The sequence below is a fragment of the Psammomys obesus genome, unplaced genomic scaffold (genome assembly GCF_907164565.1).
Source record: "Psammomys obesus unplaced genomic scaffold, mPsaObe1.curated_primary_1811, whole genome shotgun sequence".
Taxonomy (NCBI): Eukaryota; Metazoa; Chordata; class Mammalia; order Rodentia; family Muridae; genus Psammomys; species Psammomys obesus.
Genome location: NW_026596079.1, coordinates 21,503,764 through 21,527,137, shown reverse-complemented (window position 1 = coordinate 21,527,137; position 23,374 = coordinate 21,503,764). Strand labels below are relative to the sequence as shown.

The 23,374-nt window shown below is 40.5% G+C and overlaps 1 protein-coding gene across 3 annotated transcripts in view; it reads left to right on the top strand.

Annotated features, from left to right (window-relative positions):
- The window catches only part of Col14a1 (collagen type XIV alpha 1 chain), a 220,025-nt gene that overhangs the window by 49,344 nt on the left and 147,307 nt on the right, over positions 1-23,374 (top strand). For all 3 annotated transcript variants that reach the window (XM_055626634.1, XM_055626633.1, XM_055626635.1), the window contains exons 6-9: positions 10,196-10,351; positions 11,173-11,292; positions 13,768-13,932; positions 20,246-20,407. In XM_055626634.1, the coding sequence (XP_055482609.1) occupies positions 10,196-10,351; positions 11,173-11,292; positions 13,768-13,932; positions 20,246-20,407 (603 nt within the window). The remainder of the gene's footprint in view (positions 1-10,195; positions 10,352-11,172; positions 11,293-13,767; positions 13,933-20,245; positions 20,408-23,374) is intronic.

Sequence of the window (23,374 nt, the reverse complement as noted above, 5' to 3'; positions counted from 1 at the left end):
GTGAAGTTTCAAATGTCCACGTTTGCAAAGTAAGTTGTAACATTTAAATAAAACTGCTACTTTGTCACTATGAGTACTGTTAGTGACTTTGGCAGAGGTGTTTTCCAGATTGGTGGAGCTCCTCTGGTCAGTACCTAAATTCTTGTCTAAGAATGTTAGAGAATGCCTTGTGTGTCTGCTGTTTCTGTGAAGCAACCTATCAGCATCAAAGGGAGCGAGTGTTTTGGACTTAAAGTTGTGAGGGACTACTTGTTATTGGTGTGTTAGCCACAGGGATAGGTGGGCTGTTGAGTTCATAGGCATTCATCTACAGGAATAAGCATACAGCCAGATATTCAGAAAAAAAAATCTGTAGAGCTGCATATTTTAGGAGAGCTGAAAACAAGTGGAACTGTAACACACTGGCTCTAAACTTTGAAAAATTTGTAACTGAAAACAGAGCTGATGAGACAAAATCGTCTTTCTTGAGTCATTGTTGAGAAAACTGGAAAATAACTAGGTAACTAAAAACAAAAATCTAAAACTGACTTCATACAAAATAAGTAAGGAAGTACCATGTTTTTTCTCAAAGAAAATTTAATCTGTTTTAGATACCTTGATCATGATAGGTTCACTTAAAAATAATTTAATTATTTATTCACTTTACAGCCCTATCATAGCCTCCTCCGGATCCTACCCTCCTTTCCTCTTCTCCGTATCCCCCTCCATTCCCCTCAGAAAGGGGGAGTGCCCTCCTCCCCTACATATCCCAGCACATCAAAGCACATGAGGACTGAATACATCCTCTTCCCCTGCCATCTGGCAAGGCAACCTCATCAGGGGAAAGTGATGAAAAAGCATGTAATAGAGTCCTTGTCAGAGACAGCTCCTGCTCCCCTTACTAGGGTACCCACATGAAGACCAAGCTGTCCATCAGGTACATATGTGTAGGGGGCCTAGGTTGAGCCCATACATAGTCCTTGGTAGGTGTTTCCATCTCCAAAAGCCCCACAGACCTCAAGTTGGTTACATTGGTCTTTTTGTGGAGCTCCTGTTCCCTCTGGGTTCTTCTATCCTTCCTCCCACTCTTCCACAAGGTTCCCTGCATTCCAACCAAAGTTGGCCGTGAGTGTCAGCATCTGTTTCTATCTGTTGCTGGGTGAGGCCTCTCAGAGGACGGCTATGTTAGGCTCCCATCTGCAAGCACAGCAGAGTGTGGTTAGTAGTGTCAGAGGTTGGCTCTCTCCCATGGCGTGGCCAGACATTGGCTGGACATTCCCTCAATCTCTGAACATCTTGTAGGCAGGGTAAATTTTTGGTTGAAGTTTTTGTGGGTGGGTTGGTGATCCCCTCCCTCAACTAGGAGTCCTATCTGGTTGGAGGGTGGCCTCTCCCTGCTAGAGTCACCCACATATCCTCCCAGGAGCCTACCCTGTCACAGGTCTCTAGCCTGTCTCTGAGATGCCCAAGGCCACAGTTTCTCTTCCCTCTGAAAGCCCTCTGTCCTCTTGCCCCTTCCCCACTTCAGATCCCCACTGTGCTTTGCCTCAGCACCCCTCTCCTATCCTGTTTCCTCTCTTTGAGCCCTTCCTCTGTCTATTCTATTTCTCCTTCTTGGTGAGATTCATGCAACCTCTTTTCAGCTTTCCTTGTTGCTTAGCTTCTTTTGGTCTGTGAATTGTAGTATGGTTATTCTGTACTATATGGTTAAAATCCACTTATAAATGAGTACATACCCTGTGGGTCTTTCTGGGTCTGGATTACATCACTCAGGATGATCTTTTCTAGTTCCATCCATTTGTCTGCAAATTTTCATGATTTCTTTGTTTTTAATAGCTGAGTAGTATTCCATTATGTAAATATACTACAGTATCTTTATCCAGTCTTCAGTTGAGGGATGTCTGGGTTGTTTCCAGTTTCTAGCTATTGGCTATTCAAATAAAGCCACTATGAACATAATTGAGCAAATGTCCTTGTTGTATGATGGAGCATCTTTCAGGTATATGCCCAAGAGCGGTATAGCTGGATCTTGAGGTAGTGCTATTCCCAATTTTCTGAGAAAGCACCAGACTGATTTTCAAAGTGGTTGTACAAGTTTGCCCTCCCACCAGCAATGGAGGGGTGTCCCCCTTTCTCCACATCCTCACAGCATGTGCTGTTACTTGAGTTTTTGATATTAGCCATTTTGATGGGTGTAAGATGGAATCTCAGAGTCATTTTGATTTGCATTTCTCTGATGATTAATGACATTGAGCATTTCTTTCAGTGCTTCTCAGCCATTAGAGGTTCCTCTTTTGAGAATTTTCGGTTTAGCTATGTAACCCATTTTTAATTGAATTATTTGGTTTGTTGGTGTTTAATTTCTTGAGTTCATTATATATTTTGGATACTAGTCTTTTGTCAGTCAGATGTAGGATTGGTGAAGATCTTTTCCTAGCCTGTAAACTGTCGTTTTGTTCTGTTGACAGTGTCCTTTGCCTTACAAAAGCTTTTCAGTTTCAAGAGGTCCCATTTATTACTGTTGATCTTAGAGTGGTTCACTTGTGAGAAGGTAGATAGGTGTGTGTGTGTGTGTGTGTGTGTGTGTGTGTGTGTATGCGTGTGTGTGTTTGTGTGTAAAAAATTGTTGGGAAAAGGATAGTAAGTGTATTGGCATGAAGTGAGGAATAAATATGGACAAGTAAAGAGTAGTAATCACTGATAGGGGAGGTCCTCCTCCCCTTTCATCTGACCCTAGCTTATCAGGTATCTTCAGGACTGGCTGCCATGTCCTCCTCTGGGGCCTAGCAAGGCTGCTCCTCCCTCAGGGGAGGTGGAGGTCAAAGAGCCAGCCACTGAGTTTATGTCAGAAATAGTCCCTGTTCTCCTTACTAGGGAACCCACTTTAATACTGAGCTGCCATGGGCTACATCTGAGCAGGGGTTCTTGGTTATATTCATACATGGTCCTTGGTTGGAGAAACAGTCTCATAAAAGACCCCTGTGCCCTGATATATTTGGTCCTTGTGGAGCTCCTGTCCTCTCCAGGTCATACTAACTCCCCCTTCTTTCATATGATTCTCTGCACTCTGCCCAAGGTTTGGTTATGAGTCTCAGCATCTCCCCTATCAGTGGACTTGGAAAGGGGCAGGGAAGAGATAAGGGAGGGAGGGTGGGATTGGGAGGGAATAAAGGAGGGGGCTACAGCTGGGATACAAAGTAAACCTTGATTAATATAAAAAAAAAATTATAAAAAAGAGTAGTAACCAGTAAAACTTTGAAAAACACAATTTGCATTTTAGCTCAGTTTCATGGCTTGGGGAGGAAGTAGTAATTTTAGGATTTAGTTTTTGAAGTTAGTGGAGAGCCAGGTAGTTAGGGCATAGAGCAGGTGTTTGAGGTTCCTCAGTTGTTCCATCTTTTCTTTCTTTCATTTCATTCTTTAAAAAAAAAATGTTTTTAAAGACAGGGTTTTACTATGTAGCCTAGGCTGGCCTTCAACTGATGATAATCCTCCTGCCTCACTCTCTCAAGTCCTGTTGTTACAGCTATGCATCCTCATGCTTAGCTCATCTGCTTTGGTTAACGAAGACAGTGCTGCTCCCAGAAGCAGACATCCTGTCTAATTGAGTTGAAATCTGTCACTCTGGTGTGCATACAGAACTCCTAATTCCTCTTCTATGGTGAGAGCCCTTTAAATATGGAAGCAGCTGTCTTCTCCCAGGCGCTCGGAGGAGAGGAGAAATGTGATGACTGTGCTGTTTATAGGACTGTCAGTTGTTGTTATGATTCAGAGCTCTGAGTGGCAAGCTGAAATGTTATCTTGGCTGTGATGCAGCGACTGGGCTTCACGTTCCTGCAAGTTGTTGTGGTGTTATGTACTGCAGGTCGACTGTAGGACAAATGCCTATGGATTTGATTTCACTATGCATAACTCCACATAAGGGAAAGTTAGACAGTTTTCCCTCCCTCTTTCTTTCCCCTCCTTCTGTCTGTCTCTCCCCTACTCTCTCTCTCTCTCTGTTTTGTGATAGTAATTGAAGTGAATTTGGCTAAGCAGCCTGGGCTTTGTAGTCAGCCCTACCTTTGAATCCAGACTTTCCATTTTCTCAGTGTGGGGTGGGAAGAGTTTCCACCCTCTCTAGTTACTCAATCTCTTTGCCATGAAGTGGGAAGAATGCTTATCATACAGGATTGATATTGGTCTTTAATTAAAAAGACATTTGTTACGTAAAATTCCATTCACTCTGCCCGTCAGTTGGCCATCAGGCTCAGCATCTGCTTTGACAGTCTGCACGGCAGAGGCTTTCAGAGGCCCTCTGTGGCAGGTTCCTATGTTGTTTCCTGTTTTCTTCTGGTTTCCGGAGACTCATACTCCAACCAAGGACTATCCATGGAGATAACCTAGAACCCTGACAATGCAGCCACTTCTGATGAGAACTGATAGACTAAGATTAGAAAGGAGAGGAGGACCTCCCCTATCAGTGGACTTGGGGAGGGGCATGCATGCAGAAAGGGGGGAAGGGTGGGACCGGGAGGGGAGGAGGGAGGGGCTTATGGGGGGGTACAAAATGAATAAAGTGTAATTAATAAAAGTTAAAAGAAAGACATTTGTAAGGAAGGAGATTTATAAGAAATAGGTTTAAAAAAATCATGGAGGCAGCCAGCAAGCTGGGGACTCAAGAGACAGAAACGGTGTAGTTTTAGTTGAAATTTGAAGGTTGGAGCTGATGGTGTCAATTCCAGATCAAAACCCAGCAAGCTCAAGGCAAGAAAAACTGCTGTCTCAGGCAGTCTAGGCAGCTGGCAGGAGATCCATTTTAGTTTATTGTTAGCTCTATCCAGGTACTGATGTTCAGTTGATTAGGGAGGCCTATACTCAGTAGACAGAACAATCTGCTTTTCTGTCTCACCAACAAACACCTCCATAGACACATCTAGACTAATGTTTGGTCAAATGTGTAGGCAGCCATAGCTCAGTCATAATTAATGACATAAAACATAATGGACATAAAGCCATTACTACTCTCTTCTGCACAGTGTTTTTCTAAGAAGTAAGACGTTCCAGGAATAACTAAGACCAGGTTAGGAAGAGAACATTGGGGAGGGCTGTGTTAGTCACCATGGGATGCTGTGGTGACATTCTCTATTATCTACAGGATTGGCTTGAGGACCACCCACAAGCTTTGTAAAGCATGTGTCCATGGTGGTGATTTTAGAGGAAGTTACATAAGGATAGGGCTCTGATCTAATCAATAGATAAATTCCTGATGGAGTCACAATATGATGGCATGGTTGGGAGAAAATGAAAGGCAGAAAGTAGAGAGAGGGTTTCCTTGAAGGCCAGAGGTCACTGGGGCAGTCTTGCTCTGGGTTATAGAAAGCTCCGACTCTTTCTCGGCATATCTAGGATATGAATGGTCCTGCCCTGCCATGTCCTCCCCACACAGTCAAATGAGACTCCTCAAACCGTTATTCCTTCTCAAAGTTGTTTATATCAGGTATTTTGTCCAAAGAGAAAAGTAACAAATGCAGATGCCGTACAAGGTACACCTCAACCAAGACTGGAAAAATGAGAACTTAGCTTCATCCTGGTGAAAAAGAGCTGAAGTATCCTCAGTCCATACCTACTGGTGGACAATTTCCAAAGGTGTCTCATGTGGATCCACCTGATGTTCATGAGCACAGTGTCTATGGAAACCATGGCTTGATGAAAAAGGTCAATTAGAAGTTTTGGAATCTCAGCCTACCTCCCTGTGACATGGAGCCAGTCACTTGTCTTCTATGAACTTTGGTTTAGTTTTCTGAACAGTGACAATAATGTTTCCTTACAGGCATAATGTAAAAATCAGAGTGGGCCAATGTGTTAAAGATATTTCTTTTTTTTAAAAAGGAAATTTAGTTTTTTAATTCTTTATTAAGTACACTTTATTCACTTTGTATCCCCCCTGTGGTTCCCTCCCTCCTCCCATCCCAATCCCTCCCTTCCTCCACCCTCTGCATGCATGCCCCTCCCCAAGTCCACTGACAGGGGAGGTCCTCTTTTCCTTCCTTCTGATCCTAGTCAATTACGTCTCATCAGGAGTGACTGCATTGTCTTCTTCTGTGGCCTAGTAATGCTGCTTCCCCCTCAGGGGGAGGTAATTAAAGAGCAGGCCAATCAATTCATGTCAGAGACAGTCCCTGTTCCTATTACAATGAAACCCACTTGGATACTGAACTGCCATGGGCTATATCTGTGCAGGGATCTTAGGTTATCTCCATGCATAGTCCTTGGTTGGAGTATCAGTCTCAGGAAAGACCCCTGTGCTCAGATTTTTTGGTTCTGTTGCTCTCCTTGTGGAGTTCCTATCCTCTCCAGATCTTACTGTTCCCCACTTCTTTCATAAGATTCCCTGCTCTCTGCCCAAAGGTTGCCCATAAGTCTCAGCATCTGCATTGATAGTCTGCAGGGCAGAGCCTTTCAGAGGTCCTCTGTGTCAGGCTCCTGACTTGTTCCCTCTTTTATCCTTCTTCTGATGTCCATCCTCTTTGCTTTTCTGGATAGGAATTGAGCATTTTAGCAAGAGTCCTCCCTCTTGATTAGTTTCTTTAGGTATACAGATTTTAGTAGGTTTATCCTATATTATATGTTTATATGAGTGAGTATATATTGTGTGTGTCTTTCTGCTCCTGGGATAGCTCACTCAGGATGATTAAAGATATTTCTTGAGTCTTGGACAAATACAAAATAATTTTGATTCTTTTTGGGAAAAAAATGTCCCTTTCATGACATAACCAGAGCCATTGCCTGCTTGTTAATGGCTTCTAAGAATTTCTTATCAGTTTCTTAAGGATTTTCTTTTACATTGTCCTGGGAAACTTGAATATAACCCCATAGGAGGCTTAAGTAAAAAATCATTCTGTAGCCACAGTTTTCCTTTGGATGCCTCAGATAACGAATGACCCAGCTAGATATTTTTCTAGAGAATTAAAAAAAATAATTTTAAAGCCACTAAATGAACCGCAGATCCTAGTAAAATGATTATGAGTTTTTTCTGGGCCATTGATGGTCGTTGACACCTGTAACCACATAACTAGAAGGTCAGAGGCAAGAGGATTAGTGGGATGTGGGGCTGTATGGAGAGATTGTCTCAAACAAACAAACCAAATGATCAGAAATCTGAAAAATTACAACCAGGAAAAAAATTACACAAAAGGGAAAATTGAAAAAAATACTAGTTTCTTTTTTTTTCTTTTAAATACTAGTTTTCAAGAGCAAAGAGCCTTGAGTAGACATTTTAGAAGACAGGAAATCATGGCCAGTGATCGAGCAAAGAAATATTTAATTATTTTAGTGGCCAATAAGATCATAGTGAAATATAATGTATGTTCTCTCAACTGGTTAAAAATTAATAGTTGTATTGCTACCTATTGTTCTAAAGATAAAAAATTCTTAAGCATATATTTTCCAAACCGTGCATGGAAAACACTAGTTAAAACAGGGAAAGCATGGAGGAAAACTGCCCCTTACATGCGTGTAGAGACTTCCTGTGTTCACAGGTTGAAAGACTCAACATAAAAATGGTATCAAGTATTCTGAAATTGAGCTGCAGGTTTGAATTTATACCCAATAAAACCCAGTTGGCACATGTTCTGGTTTTTCTCAAACCCCCATGGTCCTCTTACCTCAGCTTCCTAGTGACACAGTCAAAGGTGTCAACCACCGTGCATGGCTTTTATATTTTTTCTTTAAGGAATTTCTGTTAATGTGAACGACTTCTACAACTTCTCAAACTTTAGTATCATTAACGTTATCAATATCTGGACTTCTACTCAATTTTATATTATGCTTGGGGAGTAGGCATTCTTCATCTAGAAACTAATAAAATGAGTTCTTGAAGCATAATAAGACAACGATTTCCTCAGATTATGTAAAAAAAAAAATCCTAAGGAATTTCTTTTCCATAAATTGTATCTGGGTTAGCCTTCAGTTACAGTAGGGCTGAGTCTCAAATGCAAAGCTGGTATCTTTCTTCTATTAAATAAGGGGAATTTAGGGCCAAAAATGTACATAATAGCTCTGGATTGAGTTGTACTATTGAGCTTCCATAATGAAGACTGGAGTATTCCATTGGCAAGTACATTTTCCTCCCGTCTGGTAAAAGAATCTGGGTCTTCCATGCATATTTATGTCTGGAAAAAAAAAAGTCAAGCTCCTTTAAGCAAATGTGGTGTGGTGGATGCAAAGACAAATTTGCTCAACTGCCTGTCTCTTTCACCAGCCACAGTAGTTCAGCTTTCTTTTTTATGATGGAAGCCTTTTATTTTCAGTTTTTGAAAATTTTACGCATATATATGATGAATCTTGGTCATATCTGCCTCCCTCTCTTGCCAGCTCCCCCCAGGACATCTCTGTCTCAAATTTATTTATTTATTTTTTGGCCATAACACACTGAATCCAGTTATGCTGCCTGTACGCACATGGCTTTAGTGTCACGCACTGGGGCATGGACAGCTCACCAGATGGCCACACATTCAGAGAGAAGTGTCTCTATCTCCCTCTGCAGCTGTCAACCAACTGCCAGTAATTCCCCAGCTGGGGTGGGTGTCAGGGACCCCTCCCCACTCCGTGCTGGAATCTTTTTACTGGCTTGATCTTGCACAGGCAGTTTTCTTAACTGCCACGCCATTTCCAGAATGGCAGTTCACAGCACACATTCCCATCCTTCAGCTCTTACATTCTTTCTGTACTTCTCTTTCATCATCTTCCCTGGGCCTGGGAGAGGATGGTTGATATAAATATTTCATTTGTGGCCAGGCACTCACTTATTCTCAGGAATTTCTGCAGTAGCTACTCCCCACTGTCAAAAGTAGTTTTCTGATCAAGGATGAAAGCTGCACAAATCTATAAATATAAGCAGGAATATTTTGAAGGCAGTTTGACAACATGGCAGCTCAGCAAAACAACATCAACAGATTCTCCCCCCAGGGATGATGACTTCCCTAACCAGGGGTTTTGACCATGCTTACAGTACAAGGCATGGTACTCTTGTGCAGCAAATCTCAAATTCAATCGAGATAGGCATTGGGAGCCCCGATGCACCCTCCATCTTGAATGGCAAATGGTGTAACAATGGTTATACCAGTGAGCACATCTTTCCTGATGCCTGATATTATATTCGATTGTGATTTTTTTTCTGCATTTTGGTTTTCAATTTACAAATATAATTTTAATGTTAAGACATAAACCAAGTGGGATTAGTCTGGCAAAAACTAATAATGAATAAAAGCATGTATATGAGTGTGTGTGCAGGCACACACACACACACACACACACACACACACAATTACTTCTATTTTAGTATGAAAATCCAGCAATGGCAAAGAGTTATGGGAAGGATAAACTGTGGTATAAAACAGTGCCAGTTAAGACACTAAAAACGCCATACCATTTTTGAGGATTTATAAACCATGTTGAGAATGTTCCGTCGTTTTGGCTCTGGATGAACAGAGGTGGCTTTCAACTCATCACACACAGACATGTGGCACTGTGGTGTCAGAACAACTTGCTGTCCTTTGTAGATCATTTATGTGAAGCACCCACCAAAATATTGAGCAAAACCAGCCACTTGGTTTATCTTTAGGGGTAAAATTTTATTGTCACATGGAAACAACATGAAAGGCAGCAGCGGCAGCAACAAACAACAACATGAAACAGACTTGGGGAAGACCTTTGAGCTCTTATTTTCTTTTTCCAAATGAGCATCCTACTTAATCAAAGGTCTTTGTATCATTTAGATTAAACACCTAGTCTTGGCTTATCCAAAGTAGGCTTATCAGGGAAAGAGAACAGTCTTTATATTTCCTGGCCATCTGCCCATCCCAGAAAAATGACCCTTACTAACCCTTTCTGTTGAGACCTGGAAGGATCCTGCAGGCTGAAGCCCAAGGCTGGAAGATTTTGTACAGACACCATTTTCTAAAGCACACAGCAGAATGAGTTGCCAGGTTGGCCCAAACCTGACAGTACTTTGCTAACTATTTCCAGAACCCTCAAGTCTGCTGCCAACCATTACTACAAATTTTTCCTTGGAAGAATGCATTTAAGGGAAAGAGTTATAAAAAAAAAGATGGCAGCTTTGATGGGAACTTTATTGTATTCTTAGCCCTAAGTTATCTGAATGACATTGCGATCGTCTCCCACTTTTACAAGTTCTGACAGTAACTTATGTGCTTTTGTGGTTTGCACTTTGCAGAAGTAAAATTCTTCTGTGAGACTCCAGCCATTGCTGACATTGTCATCTTGGTGGATGGGTCATGGAGTATTGGGAGGTTCAACTTCAGGCTGGTGAGGAATTTCTTGGAAAACCTGGTCACAGCATTCAACGTGGGCTCAGAGAAGACACGGATTGGTATGATTTGTGGAACATAGAAGCTAGTTGCTATTGCAAACTTTCTGGGGGTGATTCCTAAGATTCAGAAACCCGTTACAAAGCTACTTTTAAAGTTATAGTATCAACTACACTGTGTTCCTGAAAGCACATGTTCAAATTGACAAATATTCCTAACAAATTTATATTATCCCTATTAAATTTTCCAATTGATGCTATCATTTACTTGGCTATTGAACAGATTAATTATCTGGAAATTCACTCTCTAGTTACTACTGATAATAACAAAGCTTCAGAACATAGCTGCAGAAGAATTTATCACACAGCCAAAAGTATTTAAAAGAAACATTCAAGTCCAGGGCATTGTTGAATTGAAAAGTTGGAAATAATATTTTGGTAATATCTTTGTCAAGTTAATTCTAGTTAAGATAAAAACAACAAAAAACTTTTATAAATCTTTGTGTCATATTCTAAGCAATACAATAATATATTTTCTATAAAAGTTTTTATAGTTATAGCTTTTAAATAGTCATTAAGGAATGCCATTCCTTAGAGAATGAAATAACAACAAATCAGGCTTTTTATCTACACATGATCAATCTTTTTGCCTTTAAATGCTAAGTACCTTGTTACTTGATAACTTCTAAACAAATAGAAAATATGTAAACTCCCTCTATTGCTAGGTACAACCAACTAGACTCCTTTAGTCTAATGCCAGGACTTTTCTTTGAAAGCATACAGCCAGGCAAGGAAAAGAATGTTAGAGAGATGAGGCCCTTAGGCTTTCTGCTTTCTTGAGTAGTCATGCAATCTTTAGGGCCTTTCTCTTCCTTCTATTCCAGGCTTGGCACAGTACAGTGGGGACCCCAGAATAGAGTGGCACTTGAATGCTTTTAACACAAAAGATGAAGTGATTGATGCTGTCCGAAGCCTTCCATACAAAGGAGGAAATACTCTAACAGGTATGTATTCTTCAATGCACATTCGCAGCTATATATCTTGTTCAACAGCAACTGTGTTACCTTCTTTTGCTCCTTTTTAAAGAGAGGACAAAGTGTTTCTTTTTCCTTTCTCTTTCTTTGTGTCTTTCTTTTTTTTGTTTCTTTTGTTCCTTCTTTTTTATTTTTATTTTTTACCAAATAATATTAAAAGCTCTTAGATGGCCTTTTTTGTCAAACATCATTAAGACTTAATCCAATCCAATCCAAAGGTGTAACGATTTTATACTTAGAGTCTAAGGAATGATGATAGAAAAACATTACTGTTTTTCTGTTTCCCACAGTTACACAACTACATTTTCTGTACAAGTAGGAAACTTGCTATGTTCAGTAAAATACTGCAATTCATAACACCCAAACATTTGAACCCAGGTGTTTTAAGAAGTGTTCATCGGCTCTGTGTGGCACGATGGTACACACAGAGCAGTGCATGTACTTGTCTACAGGCTGCAGTGATGCATTATGTGCTGGAACATGGATGAGTACAGCCAAATTCATTGCACATTACCTATCATCCATCCATCTACCTATCTATCCATCTATCTATCTATCTATCTATCTATCTATCTATCTATCTATCTATCATCTATCTATCTTTACTTGAGATAGTGTCTCCCTGTGTAGCGTTGACTGGAAACGCTTTGGTCTTTGTGTAGACCAGGCTGGCCTCCAACTCACAGAGATCCTTCTGCCTCTCCCTCCCCAGTGATGGAATTTAAGGCATGTGCCATCATGCCTGGCTAATTGCATGTTTGATTTTGAATTAACTTTCTATTTTACTTAGACAGGGTAGACAGAATAGACAAGGTTGCAACTCGGCAATCCCCTGCCTCTGCTTCCTGAATGTTGTGACTCTGAATGTGGATCATCACACTCAATGCTTTCTTATTTTTAATTGATAGTTTTTCTTTCCCCTCATTTGAAATTTCGATTACTAAAATTCATGAAAATATTTGAAGACTATTTGAACCACTAGTATTTTGGTAAATGATTAATACAACAATATTTACATTAAAATTATCTGTGCCATGAACATGAGTGGTTTGTGTAGATATGGTTTATTTTATTTTTTTAGTGCACTAATGAATTTAATAGGTAAAGTAGACAATATGTAATAACAAAGGAGCAACACAAGGGGGAAAAATGGAAATCCAATTAAAAGATCCAAAAGAAATACTAGCTGTTGGAGGGAAACAAAAACCAAATAAACACCCACTATAAAACAAATGAAGAACATATTTCCTGGATTTAGTAGGCTGGCCATGACTCATGGAGAATCTCTAAGCATGGTGAGCTCCATAACCGAAAAGTGGGTGGGGGGAGGGGCTAACACCAGAAATCAAAGGACTGTAGAACAGCTAAATAGACAATCACTATAGTAGAAAAGAAAAGAAGGAGAAGGATGAAGACATAATATTTGAAACAATATTTAAGCATCTTTGTGTGTGTGTGTGTATCCTGGAGACTGAACCGAAGAACTTCTAGCAGGCTAGAGAAGGGCTCTACCACTGAGTCACTTCTCCAGTATTATTTGAACAGCTTTGAACCTTAGAACATCTGTTGCCTTTCACTAACACATGGCTTGGAGACTCAGCTTTAGCCGTAAAGATCTTATTATGGACTTCTAGATAAACTGCTGGCAACAAGATAACTAATTGCCTCGCCAATCCAAAGCATACTTTAGTGGAATTTTTAATACCTATGAAAGCTTATTAAACACGGAAGGTTTCTTATTCCTTTTCAGGTAAAAATTGTCTCAGAAGGCAGTAGCTTGGTTTTAGAACTCGGTCGAATATATAGACCAATGGTTAGGCCACTGAGCATGTTTGAGACTCTGGAGTCAATTCTTAGTCTTGCCTCCCCGCCCCCAAGTAAAGTAAGTGAATAAGATCAATGAGAGAAAATGGAGAGGTTTATCATCTAACCTAATCCATGATACCTAACATGACTCCAGTGAATCTTTGTTGAGTGAATTGGTGGTCTAAAAGATCTCTTGCAATAAAAAAGCCTGTTTATATTAATTTTAAAAGAAGAAAAAGAGAACAATAAAGAAATAAAAATTTTCTTAAATAGCATTGCTAACGATAAAAATGTCTTTTAAAGATTCATGCAAGAGAAATTATTCATTTTTCAGATGAATGAAATGTATTATTTTTTAGTAACTCTGCTGTTGTTGTTTTCCATTCTCTGAAGAAAAGAAGTCTAGGGAAGAATCCAGAATGTGTTATCATCCATGTTGTATACTCCAGCGCAATAGTGGGTTCTTTTTATTACCTTTATCCTAGTGGATTTGGCTTTTTCATTAGGTTCTGTCAGGCTGTTGTGAAATGAAGGCTCACGTCTAATAAAAACCCTCTTGGCTCTACTCATCATGGGGATGTGCTTTCCAAACCAGAAGATTTCAATCGGAGATGTTTGCTCTGTGCTTATTTCTCCCAGGTCTTGCTTTGAACTTCATTTTTGAGAATAGCTTTAAACCAGAAGCAGGATCGAGGAGTGGAGTTTCCAAGATTGGCATTTTAATCACAGATGGAAAATCCCAAGACGATATTATCCCGCCGTCCAGAAACCTCCGTGAGTCTGGTGTAGAGCTGTTTGCTATAGGTATGTATACACTTATTAGTTCTCTTTTTAAGATTTTATTTATTTATTGTTTATTTGTTTAGTGCATGTGTGTGGAAGTGTGTGTGTGTGTGTGTGTGTGTGTGTGTATTTAACTTGTGGGCGTCAGTTCTCAACCTCCATCACATAAGTCCTAAGAAAGCACACACCTTTAATACCGGCATTCGGTAGAAGCAGTTGTATCTTTGAGTTAAGGACAGTCTGATCTACAGAGTGAGTTCTAGGATAGCCAGGGCTACACAGAGAAACTCTAGGAGAGAGACACACACAGAGAGAGAGAGATAAAGAGAGAGAGAGGAAGGGAGGGAGAGGGAGGAAGAGAGACAGAGGAAAGAAGGGAGGGAGAGAGAGAGAGATTCTCATTGGTCTTGGTGGGAAGTGCCTTTCCCCATCTAAGCATTCCTGTTTGTTTTTAAGACAGGTCTGGCCAGTAGCTGAGGCTGGTCTTGATCTTGTTAGCCTGTCTCAGTTTGAGTGCTGTGATTACATGTGCCAACACAGCCAGCTGCAGTATGTTTCTGTGTGTCTCTAGAGCTCCAGTTTCCATTGTGGACATAGGTACATTCCACTTAATGCAATACACACTGCTCTAAAAGCCAGAGGCCCGAGAACTTTCTGTATCAGGTTTGGTATCTGTGCCCAACTTCCTTGCATTTAAGATAAGAGTGATTCTGTCACGTACACCACAGTATTCGGACCTACTGAGCATAAAATGTTTGAAAAAGCGTATAGTGACATGCTAAAATTAGATTCACATTTGTTTCCATTTGATTACTCATGACTTGCTCTTCAGGGTTAGTTTATAGCTGTCTCTTTGCTAGTGGCACAAGAAGAAACTATTTCCCACGTATTCCAGAAATTAAGAGTCCTTCAGCTATTAAAGACATTCAGTGTTGCTGACTTGATACAAACACTCTGAAAGCTATCATTTTATGAAAAAGGATATATACAACAGATCCAGAGTAATTACAGAATGTTTACATGATAAGCTTTGCCTTCGATTAAAATGTTTACAATTTCTCTGGCAAGAGGAAGGTCTTCTGTTTAGTAGAGACCAATAAACTTTGGCAGAAAAAAGCTTGATTCCCAAGGACTGAAACGTTAATCAAAATGGTATAGCAGATCCCTCAACAGGGCTCTGAAGCCACTTAAAGTCCCTCGTTCTGAATGGCCCACTCAGCTATATTTCACACAGTTAATTAGCTGTGCTTATCAAAAACATACTTTAGTCTTTTCATGAGCTTTCTGTAAGACGGTTGTTCATGAAAATTGAATACTTGTAGGTTCTGTAGAGGTCAGAAAAGATACCATGGGTGCAGCTCTGAAACTGGCTCCAGGCCTCTAATCCTAATCCTAATTCTAATCAGTTACAGTTTCTATTGCTGTGATGAGATGCTATGACCATGGCAATTCATTTTTTTTCCTTTTTATTTATTACAATTTATTCACTTTGTATCCCAGCTGTAGCCCCCTCCCTTGTCCCCTCCCAATCCCATTTGCCTCCCTCATCTCCTCCCATTGCCCCTCCCCAAGTCCACTGATAGTGAGGACCTCCTCCCCTTCCATCTGACCCTAGCCTATCGGGTCTCATCAGGACTGGCTGCAATGTCTTCCTGGAAAATATTTAATTGGGGCTGGCTTACTGTTCAGAGGTTTAGTCCATTATCACCATGGTGGGAAGCATGGCACCATGTAGGCAGACATGTTGCTGGAGAGGAAGCTGAGAGTTCTCTATCTGGATTCTCAGGTATCGAGAAGGAAGAGTTGGGCCTAGGTTGAGCTTCTGAAACCTCGTAGCCCATCTCCAGTGACATACTTCCTCCAACAAAGCCACACCTCCCAATTGTGCCTCTCCCTATGGTTCTATGGGGGCCATTTCATTCAAACCACCACACCTATTAAATTGAAGTAGCTAGGAAGAAGTTGTCTTGCAAGCTTTACTTTAAAAACAGCCAAATCAGGTCTGATACAGCAGAGTATGCCTCTAATTGCAGCATGTGGGGAGTAAAGTCAGGCAGATTTCTGTAAAATTGATGCCAGCCTGGTCCACGTGGAGAGTTCTATGGTAGCCAGGGATACTTGTGAGACTCTGTACTTTGAACACATTTTTCAGGGTTCAGAACAACTGACAGACCCAATAGAGTATCATTCTTTGTGTGCTGATGTTTCTCTTACTTAGAGAAAGATTTTAGAAGATTCCTTGTTCATACATTTTATTTTATTCTTATTTTATATATTAGAATAGGTTGCTGATTAGTCACTTTTTAAAAAGACATTTCTTTTTGTTTCTTATAGAGGAAAGCATTTAATTGGGGTTGGCTTATAGAATCAGAGGTTTAGTTTATTGTTGTCATGGTGGGAAGCATGGTGGTATTCAGGCATACATGGTGCTGAAGAAGGAGCCAAGAGTTCTACAACTTGATCTGCAGGCAGCAAAGAGAGAACTTTTTTGTTTGTTTGTTTGTTTGTTTGTTTGTTTTTGAGACAAGGTTTCTCTACATAGTTCTTGAATTTACTCTGTGGACCAGACTGGCTGCGAATGCAGAAATCCACCAGCCTTTGCCTCCAGAGTGCTGGGGCTAAAAGCGTGCACTACCACCACTGGCAAAGGACTTACTTCTTATTGGTGTTTGTCTGGAAATAGTGGCAGAAACTGTGGACCCTGTGGTTTTCTCTTCTTACTCCCTGCAACTTCTCTAAACAGTGAGTCACTAGAGGATGAGACTGTACCTTCCTTCATTGCTTCTACCCAACACCCGACCTGGTCCTTGACACTTTCCAAGTGCTCTGTAAGTGACTTGGTGGTGTAAAAGATTTGAGAGAAAACACTATCACGCTCAGCATTGAAAATAAAGATGCTCATGAAAGGTGTATCTAAGGGAAGTCTATTTTTTTTTCAAGTACGTGCAGGATATTGTCTTTAACTGTACAACTGCTATTTGCATTTTTCATTCATGGAAGTGAGAATAGAAGAGAACCAAAAGAAAATTAAAATTTCATCATGTTCAAACTTTACTTGAGTATTTTTATATCTTTGTTATTTTGCATGTATGTGTTTGAGGAAGGCGAGGTAAGTATTTAATCACAGTGGTATGTAGGGACCATCTTATACCTGTTTTCAAGAGCCAGTGACATATCACAGAGCTCATCCCTCATCTGCATCTTTTGACGTTGGATAAGTGTTTGATATCAAAGGTATTTACACTAGAGAAAGCGGTAAATACTGGAAGTGAGCACAGGAAGATGACTGCTATGTATTTAACAACATATTTGTGCAACACAGAAGGGCAATGAACCATGTAATCATTTTGGTCCTGGGAACTGATTCAGTTGCTTGTACGAGGCATTAACATTTATTACTCTGAAGTTGAACAGTGCATCTTTCAGAGCTGCCAACAAGAGAAAAAATGCCTATAATCCACTCTTAGACTTACTGCTCGGATTGTGGGCTACAGAATGCTTTATTCAAGAATTACTAGTGTCACTGTGTGCCAGGCATTGTGGTGCATTCTGGGATGCAAAGATGGATGGAAGAAGACTCCTGACTGCACAAATTCCTTCCAAGCCATCACTACCAGCTCCTTTATTTTCCATGCAGTTGCAACAAACTATTTTATTCATAAAGTCGAGGAAGCAAAAAGATGGGAGGGGAGAGGGACAGAATCTTTTCTAGCATGTTCTATCAAGCGTAGACTTGCATGACAAGAGAAAGCATTCTCTTCTCTAAGATTATTCAGCTCACATTGTTATATTGACTTAGCTGTGTATTATAGAAGCCTTTGGGCAAGAAACATCAGATACATATTTCTTTAAGTCTCTCATTCAGGAAAAAAAAAAGCCTCAGCAGAAGAGTTAAGCTAATGGGGGATTATCTTGTGTGTTTATCCTGAATTTTATGCTTGCTTTAATAATCCTTAGAAGAGGGTTTAAGCAACTTAGTGAATTCATCCAGATCTTATTTAACTTCTCTGGAAACTACCTGGAAGTGAGCGGTATTCTTTATCTTAAGCCTCCTAATGTACATAATTCAGTGTCTATTAAAGCTTTGTTGCTTAGTATGTGTTGAGCGAAAGATTTGTAATTGCCCAGCCAGGCATATAAGAATTCATCTGTGCTGCTCCATGTCATCACTCTAACGCGCTAAAGCTAATATCTTCAGATGACATTACAAGGATTTCTAAAGAAATTCTCTTTGTTTGCTGACTCTTGGAGAAGAAAATTTTCCCTTTACACCCAAGAAACTTAGTCATGTAACTCTCTTTTTTTCTATTTCCAAGTTCCTTTGCTCTCTGCAGTGGTACCCTCTGATTATCAGTGTGATGTCCTGGAACCACAGCAACACCCTTGCTAGTCGAGTATCCTGACAAGTTCACTGACCCTGTGTGGGTAAAGCAGCAACGGTTGTGTAAAGAAACAACAGAGGTTGTTGTGAGGACTGAGTGAATGCACCTAGAACCCCCGAGGTGACCACGAACACCTCAGTGCTCGGGGTAGAGTAAACATACTCCATCAAGCATCTCCAGCCACTGCCTTTTGCCCTCCTCTGCTTGACCTGTGGTGATGAATACCAATAGGGGCTATGGAAGCCACAGAACTTCCTTATTTGGTCTGTCAAAATTTGCGGAGATCACTGGGCAGTAAACTGTGTTTCAGTCCATTAAAAGTATCTTCACGCAGATTTCCCTCTAGTCCAGTGCTGAATAAAATAATTTTGTGTGTGACATTTTCATGATAGCAGTATTTCTTAATTTTATTTTTTTTGAGGTGCAGCATCTCCCACTGTAGCTCAGGCTAGCCAGGAACTCACTGTATAGCCCAAGCTGGCCTTGAGCTCATGGCAGTCCTTCTACCTTCTGACAGATGAGATTATAAGCACATTTTTGAATGTAAATAAACTTATTTTGCAGAAGTTTAAACCTGAAGATTGATATTTTATGGTACTGGTTTAGTTATTCTTGATTCTGCAATGTTGTGCAATACAGAAGTTATATCAAAGTTATTTTCCTGTCGGGGTGTGCTGAGCAAAATCACTACCTAATTTCTTAGGAAACAACTCACATGAAACATTCCCTTTCTCTCTCTCTTTTTCTTTCTTTCTTTCTTTCTTTCTTTCTTTCTTTCTTTCTTTCTTTCTCTCTCTTTTTCTTCTTTCTTTCATTTTATTTATATATTTATTTATTACAATTTATTCACTTTGTATCCACATTGCAGCTCCCTCCCTCATTTCCTCCCTATCCCACCCTCTCTCCCTCTTTTCCTCCTATGCCCTTTCCCTAGTCCCCTGATACCTCCCCTTCTACATGACCCTAGCTTATCAGGTGTCATCAAGGCTGACTGCATCATCTTCCTCTGTGACCTGGCAAGTCTGAACCTCCCAGGGTGAGGTGATCAAAGAGCCAGCCACTGAGTTCATGTCAGAGACAGCCCCTGTACCCCTTACTAGGAACCCACTTGGAAACTGAGCAGCCAGTGGGCTTCTTTTGAGCAGGGGTTCTAGGTCCTCTCCACGCATGGTCCTTCTTTGGACTATCAGTCTCTGCAGATTTCTTTCTTTTCTTTTCTTTTCTTTTCTTTTCTTTTCTTTTCTTTCTCCCTTCCTTCTTTCCTTCCTTCCTTCCTTCCTTCCTTCCTTCCTTCCTTCCTTCCTTCCTTCCTTCCTTCCTTCCTTCCTTTTTCTTTTTTAAGATGGGTCTCACCATAGTATTGTTTGGCCTGGATTTCACTATGCAGACCAAACTGGCCTTGGCTTCACAGAGATCTACCTGCCTTTGTCTCCAAAGTACTGGGGTTACATGTGTGTTTCATCACACTCTGACACATGCTTTTGTCATTAAAAAAATTCAAATAAATAAATTCTGTGCATCCAGTATATTCTACCAAATCCTACTACGCTGCCTTTTCTTTCCCCTTCTCCTGTTGTGAGTTTCCTTTCTTCCCTTGGTTTGTACTTTCATGTGTTTATAAACAGGATTTTATATATGTACCTAAAATCTAGGATAATAAATGAGAAAAAAAATACATTATGTGCCTTTCAGAGACTGGCTTAATTAATAAGATTATTTCTATTTACATCCGTTTTCCTGTAAATGACATAACTTCATCCCTCACTGTGGCTGAAAAAATGTTCTGTTTTGTACATACATCGCATTTCCTTAATCTGCTTCAGTGTCACCAGACACACAACCGTCAGGTAGAGGATGCCTTGACTTCGGGAGAGACCGAGTTAACATTTCTGCAGTGGCTCCTCCTAGGGAGCCATTGGCGTCACCACCCTTCCTATTTTCCTCAATGGCAGGGGTTAAAAATGCCGACCTGAACGAGCTGCAGGAGATTGCCTCTGAGCCAGACAGCACGCACGTGTACAATGTTGCTGAGTTTGACCTGATGCACACCGTGGTGGAGAGCCTGACCAGGACTGTGTGCTCCAGAGTGGAAGAGCAAGACAAGGAGATCAAAGGTAAGACAGGGCAGAGAGAGCCAAGGGACAGGATGTGGGCATCTCAACATACATAGGTCTGGCACGGTCTTCACAGCTCTGTAACCACACACATGTGTCTGTCACTGTGGACACGGGTCTGCCACTGTGGACACTGAGCCATAAATGAGAGACAACATGCCCACGAGTTCATCATGCTCACTGGTCTTTCACTATGCATGTAAGTCAATCATGGTGGGCACAGGTCTGCAACAGACTATAAACAATCCTATCTTTTTCAAGTTGACTTTCTTAACACTCCATTGACACCTTTGTGAGGGTAAGGGACACTTGCTTTGACCAGTAGGGGATTTTCAGTGTATTGTTAACATTTGGACCATTCCATTTTTAAAGTCAAATGCTTAATTTCGAGATAATTGTGCGGTCACATAAGTTGTAAGGAACAGTACACAAAGAGCTAGTGTTTTCTTTTCCGGCTTTAACCTAACAGCAGCACCTTGCAGAGCCAGCATGGTCTGAGCAGTGCTAGACTTGGCATGAAAAACATTTCCATCGCAGAAATGCCCCTGCTGCTGTTAGTGCTCTCCCTTACATCCCCTTGCCACCCTCCTGCTGAACCTCACAGCCGCTAGAGTGCTCTTGGTTTATATGTATGCCTTTCATTTCAAAACCGTTATACAAATGGAACTATCCAGTATCCAGCCTTTGGGGATTGGATTTTTCATGCTGAATAATTCCCTAGAGATTTATCCACATTATAAGTAGATCAATAGCGCTTTTGTTTCTTTGGTATAGCTGTGGCACTGTTTAAGCATTTACGTGTTCTGGATTCTTTCCAGTTTCAGGATGCTATGATAAAGCTGCTGTGAATAATTGTTTATTGACTTTTGTGTAAATGTAGGTTTTAATTTCTCTGGAATAATGCCCAGGAATGCAATGACTGAACTGTATCTTGGGTCCCTGTTTAACTTAATTTAGTTTTCATTAAGAAACCTACAGACTATCTCCAGAGTCTAGAATTTTATGTTCCAAGTGGCAACACGAGTGATCCCATTCCCATGTGTTGACACCAATATTGATTTTCTTTCTGCTTTTGTTTTAATTTCAGCCATTCTGAAAGCTTTATAGTCATACAACACTGTGGATTTTGATTTTCGTTTCCCTCCTGGCTTTTCATTGACTTGTTTTTTTCTTCTCTTTGTCCTCTGAGGTGAAACACCTCTACAGGCACATCTATAATGAAGGCATGATTTTGATCTATTTCATAAATAGAATACTCTATTAGTATTCTTTCGATGTTATAGAGTCTACAGCAGTGGTTCTCAACCTGGTTTCACAGGTGTCTCCTAATAGCATCAGAAAACACAGATGTTTATATTATTATCCATTACAGAGGCAAAATTACAGTTATGAGGTAGCAATAAAAAGTATTAAAGGGTTTCAGCATTAGGAAGAGTACCATTGGTCTATGGCTTCAGTTTCCTTCCTGAAACTGGTGAGTGACATGTACAAAATTCTCTTAGCTTAGCCATTTTTCTTTACCACAACCGTGTATCATAAATTGTGTTATTACCCATTTCTCTACACATGAGAGAATCATACTAGCAATTTTATAATTACTGTTTCAAACACCAAACATAGTTTTCTGGAGAGTGTCTGCTATAACTCAGGCTGTGTGTGAAGTTGCTTTATAGCTGAGGATGACCTTGAACTTCTAACCCTCCTGCTCCTACTTCCCTAGTGCTGGGATTACAGGTGTGTGCCACCATGCCCAGTTTCTGCAGTTCTGGAGATTAGACCCAGAGCTTCCTTTGTGATAGACAAATACTCTGTCAGCTGAGCTGTAATTCCAGCTCATATTAAACATCACTGAGAAAGCCTGAGACAATAAATTTTATTGTTTCCTTTATTTTACGTTTTCTGTCATTTTTTTCTTTGTAATAATCTGGAGTCCTTCTTTCTAATTAATTTTTTTTCTAGTGAAAGCACTGTACCATTTAGCCCTCTAAAAAGATAGTCTGCCAGTGTCAAAAATCTCTTTTTTTTTCTGAGCTATGTCTTGGTTTTTCCTACATTGCTGACATGTCTTTGCTGGCTGTTGAGATCTCGCTGAACAATCTTATTTCTGAACATTTAAACAGAGTTGTATTGCTTCTTCTTGGTCTTCAGAGTCTAGGAATTGTTTTCTGCAGGCAAGGGGCACTTCAATCACTGTTTTGAAGATTTTTTTTTCCTCTTTACTGTTCAGAAGTTTGAGTGTGGTTGGCTTAGTGTGAATTCTTATGGATCTATCTTGTACAGAGTGAAATTTTTTTTCCATCAAATACAGTTTTGAGTCCTAACTTCTTTTTCTTTTTTTAAAAAATTTATTCTTTATTAATTACACTTTATTCACTTTGTATCCCCCCTGTGGTTCCCTCCCTCCTCCCATCCCAATCCCTCCCTTCCTCCACCCTCTGCATGCATGCCCCTCCCCAAGTCCACTGACAGGGGAGGTCTTTTCCTTCCTTCTGATCCTAGTCAATTAGGTCTCATCAGGAGTGGCTGCATTGTCTTCTTCTGTGGCCTGGTAAGGCTGCTTCCTCCTCAGGGGGAAGTAATTAAAGAGCAAGCCAATCAGTTCATGTCAGAGACAGTCCCTGTTTCTATTACAATGGAACCCACTTGGATACTGAACTGCCATGGGCTATATATGTTCAGGGGTCTTAGGTTATCTCCATGCATAGTCGTTGGTTGGAGTATCAGTCTCAGGAAAGACCCCTGTGCTCAGATTTTTTGGTTCTGTTGCTCTCCTTGTGGAGTTCCTGTCCTCTCCAGATCTTACTGTTTCCCATTTCTTTCCTAAGATTCCCTACACTCTGCCCAAAGGTTGCCCATAAGTCTCAGCATCTGCATTGATAGTCTGCAGGGCAGAGCCTTTCAGAGATCCTCTGTGTCAGGCTCCTGACTTGTTCCCTCTTTTCTCCTTCTTTTGATGTCCATCTTCTT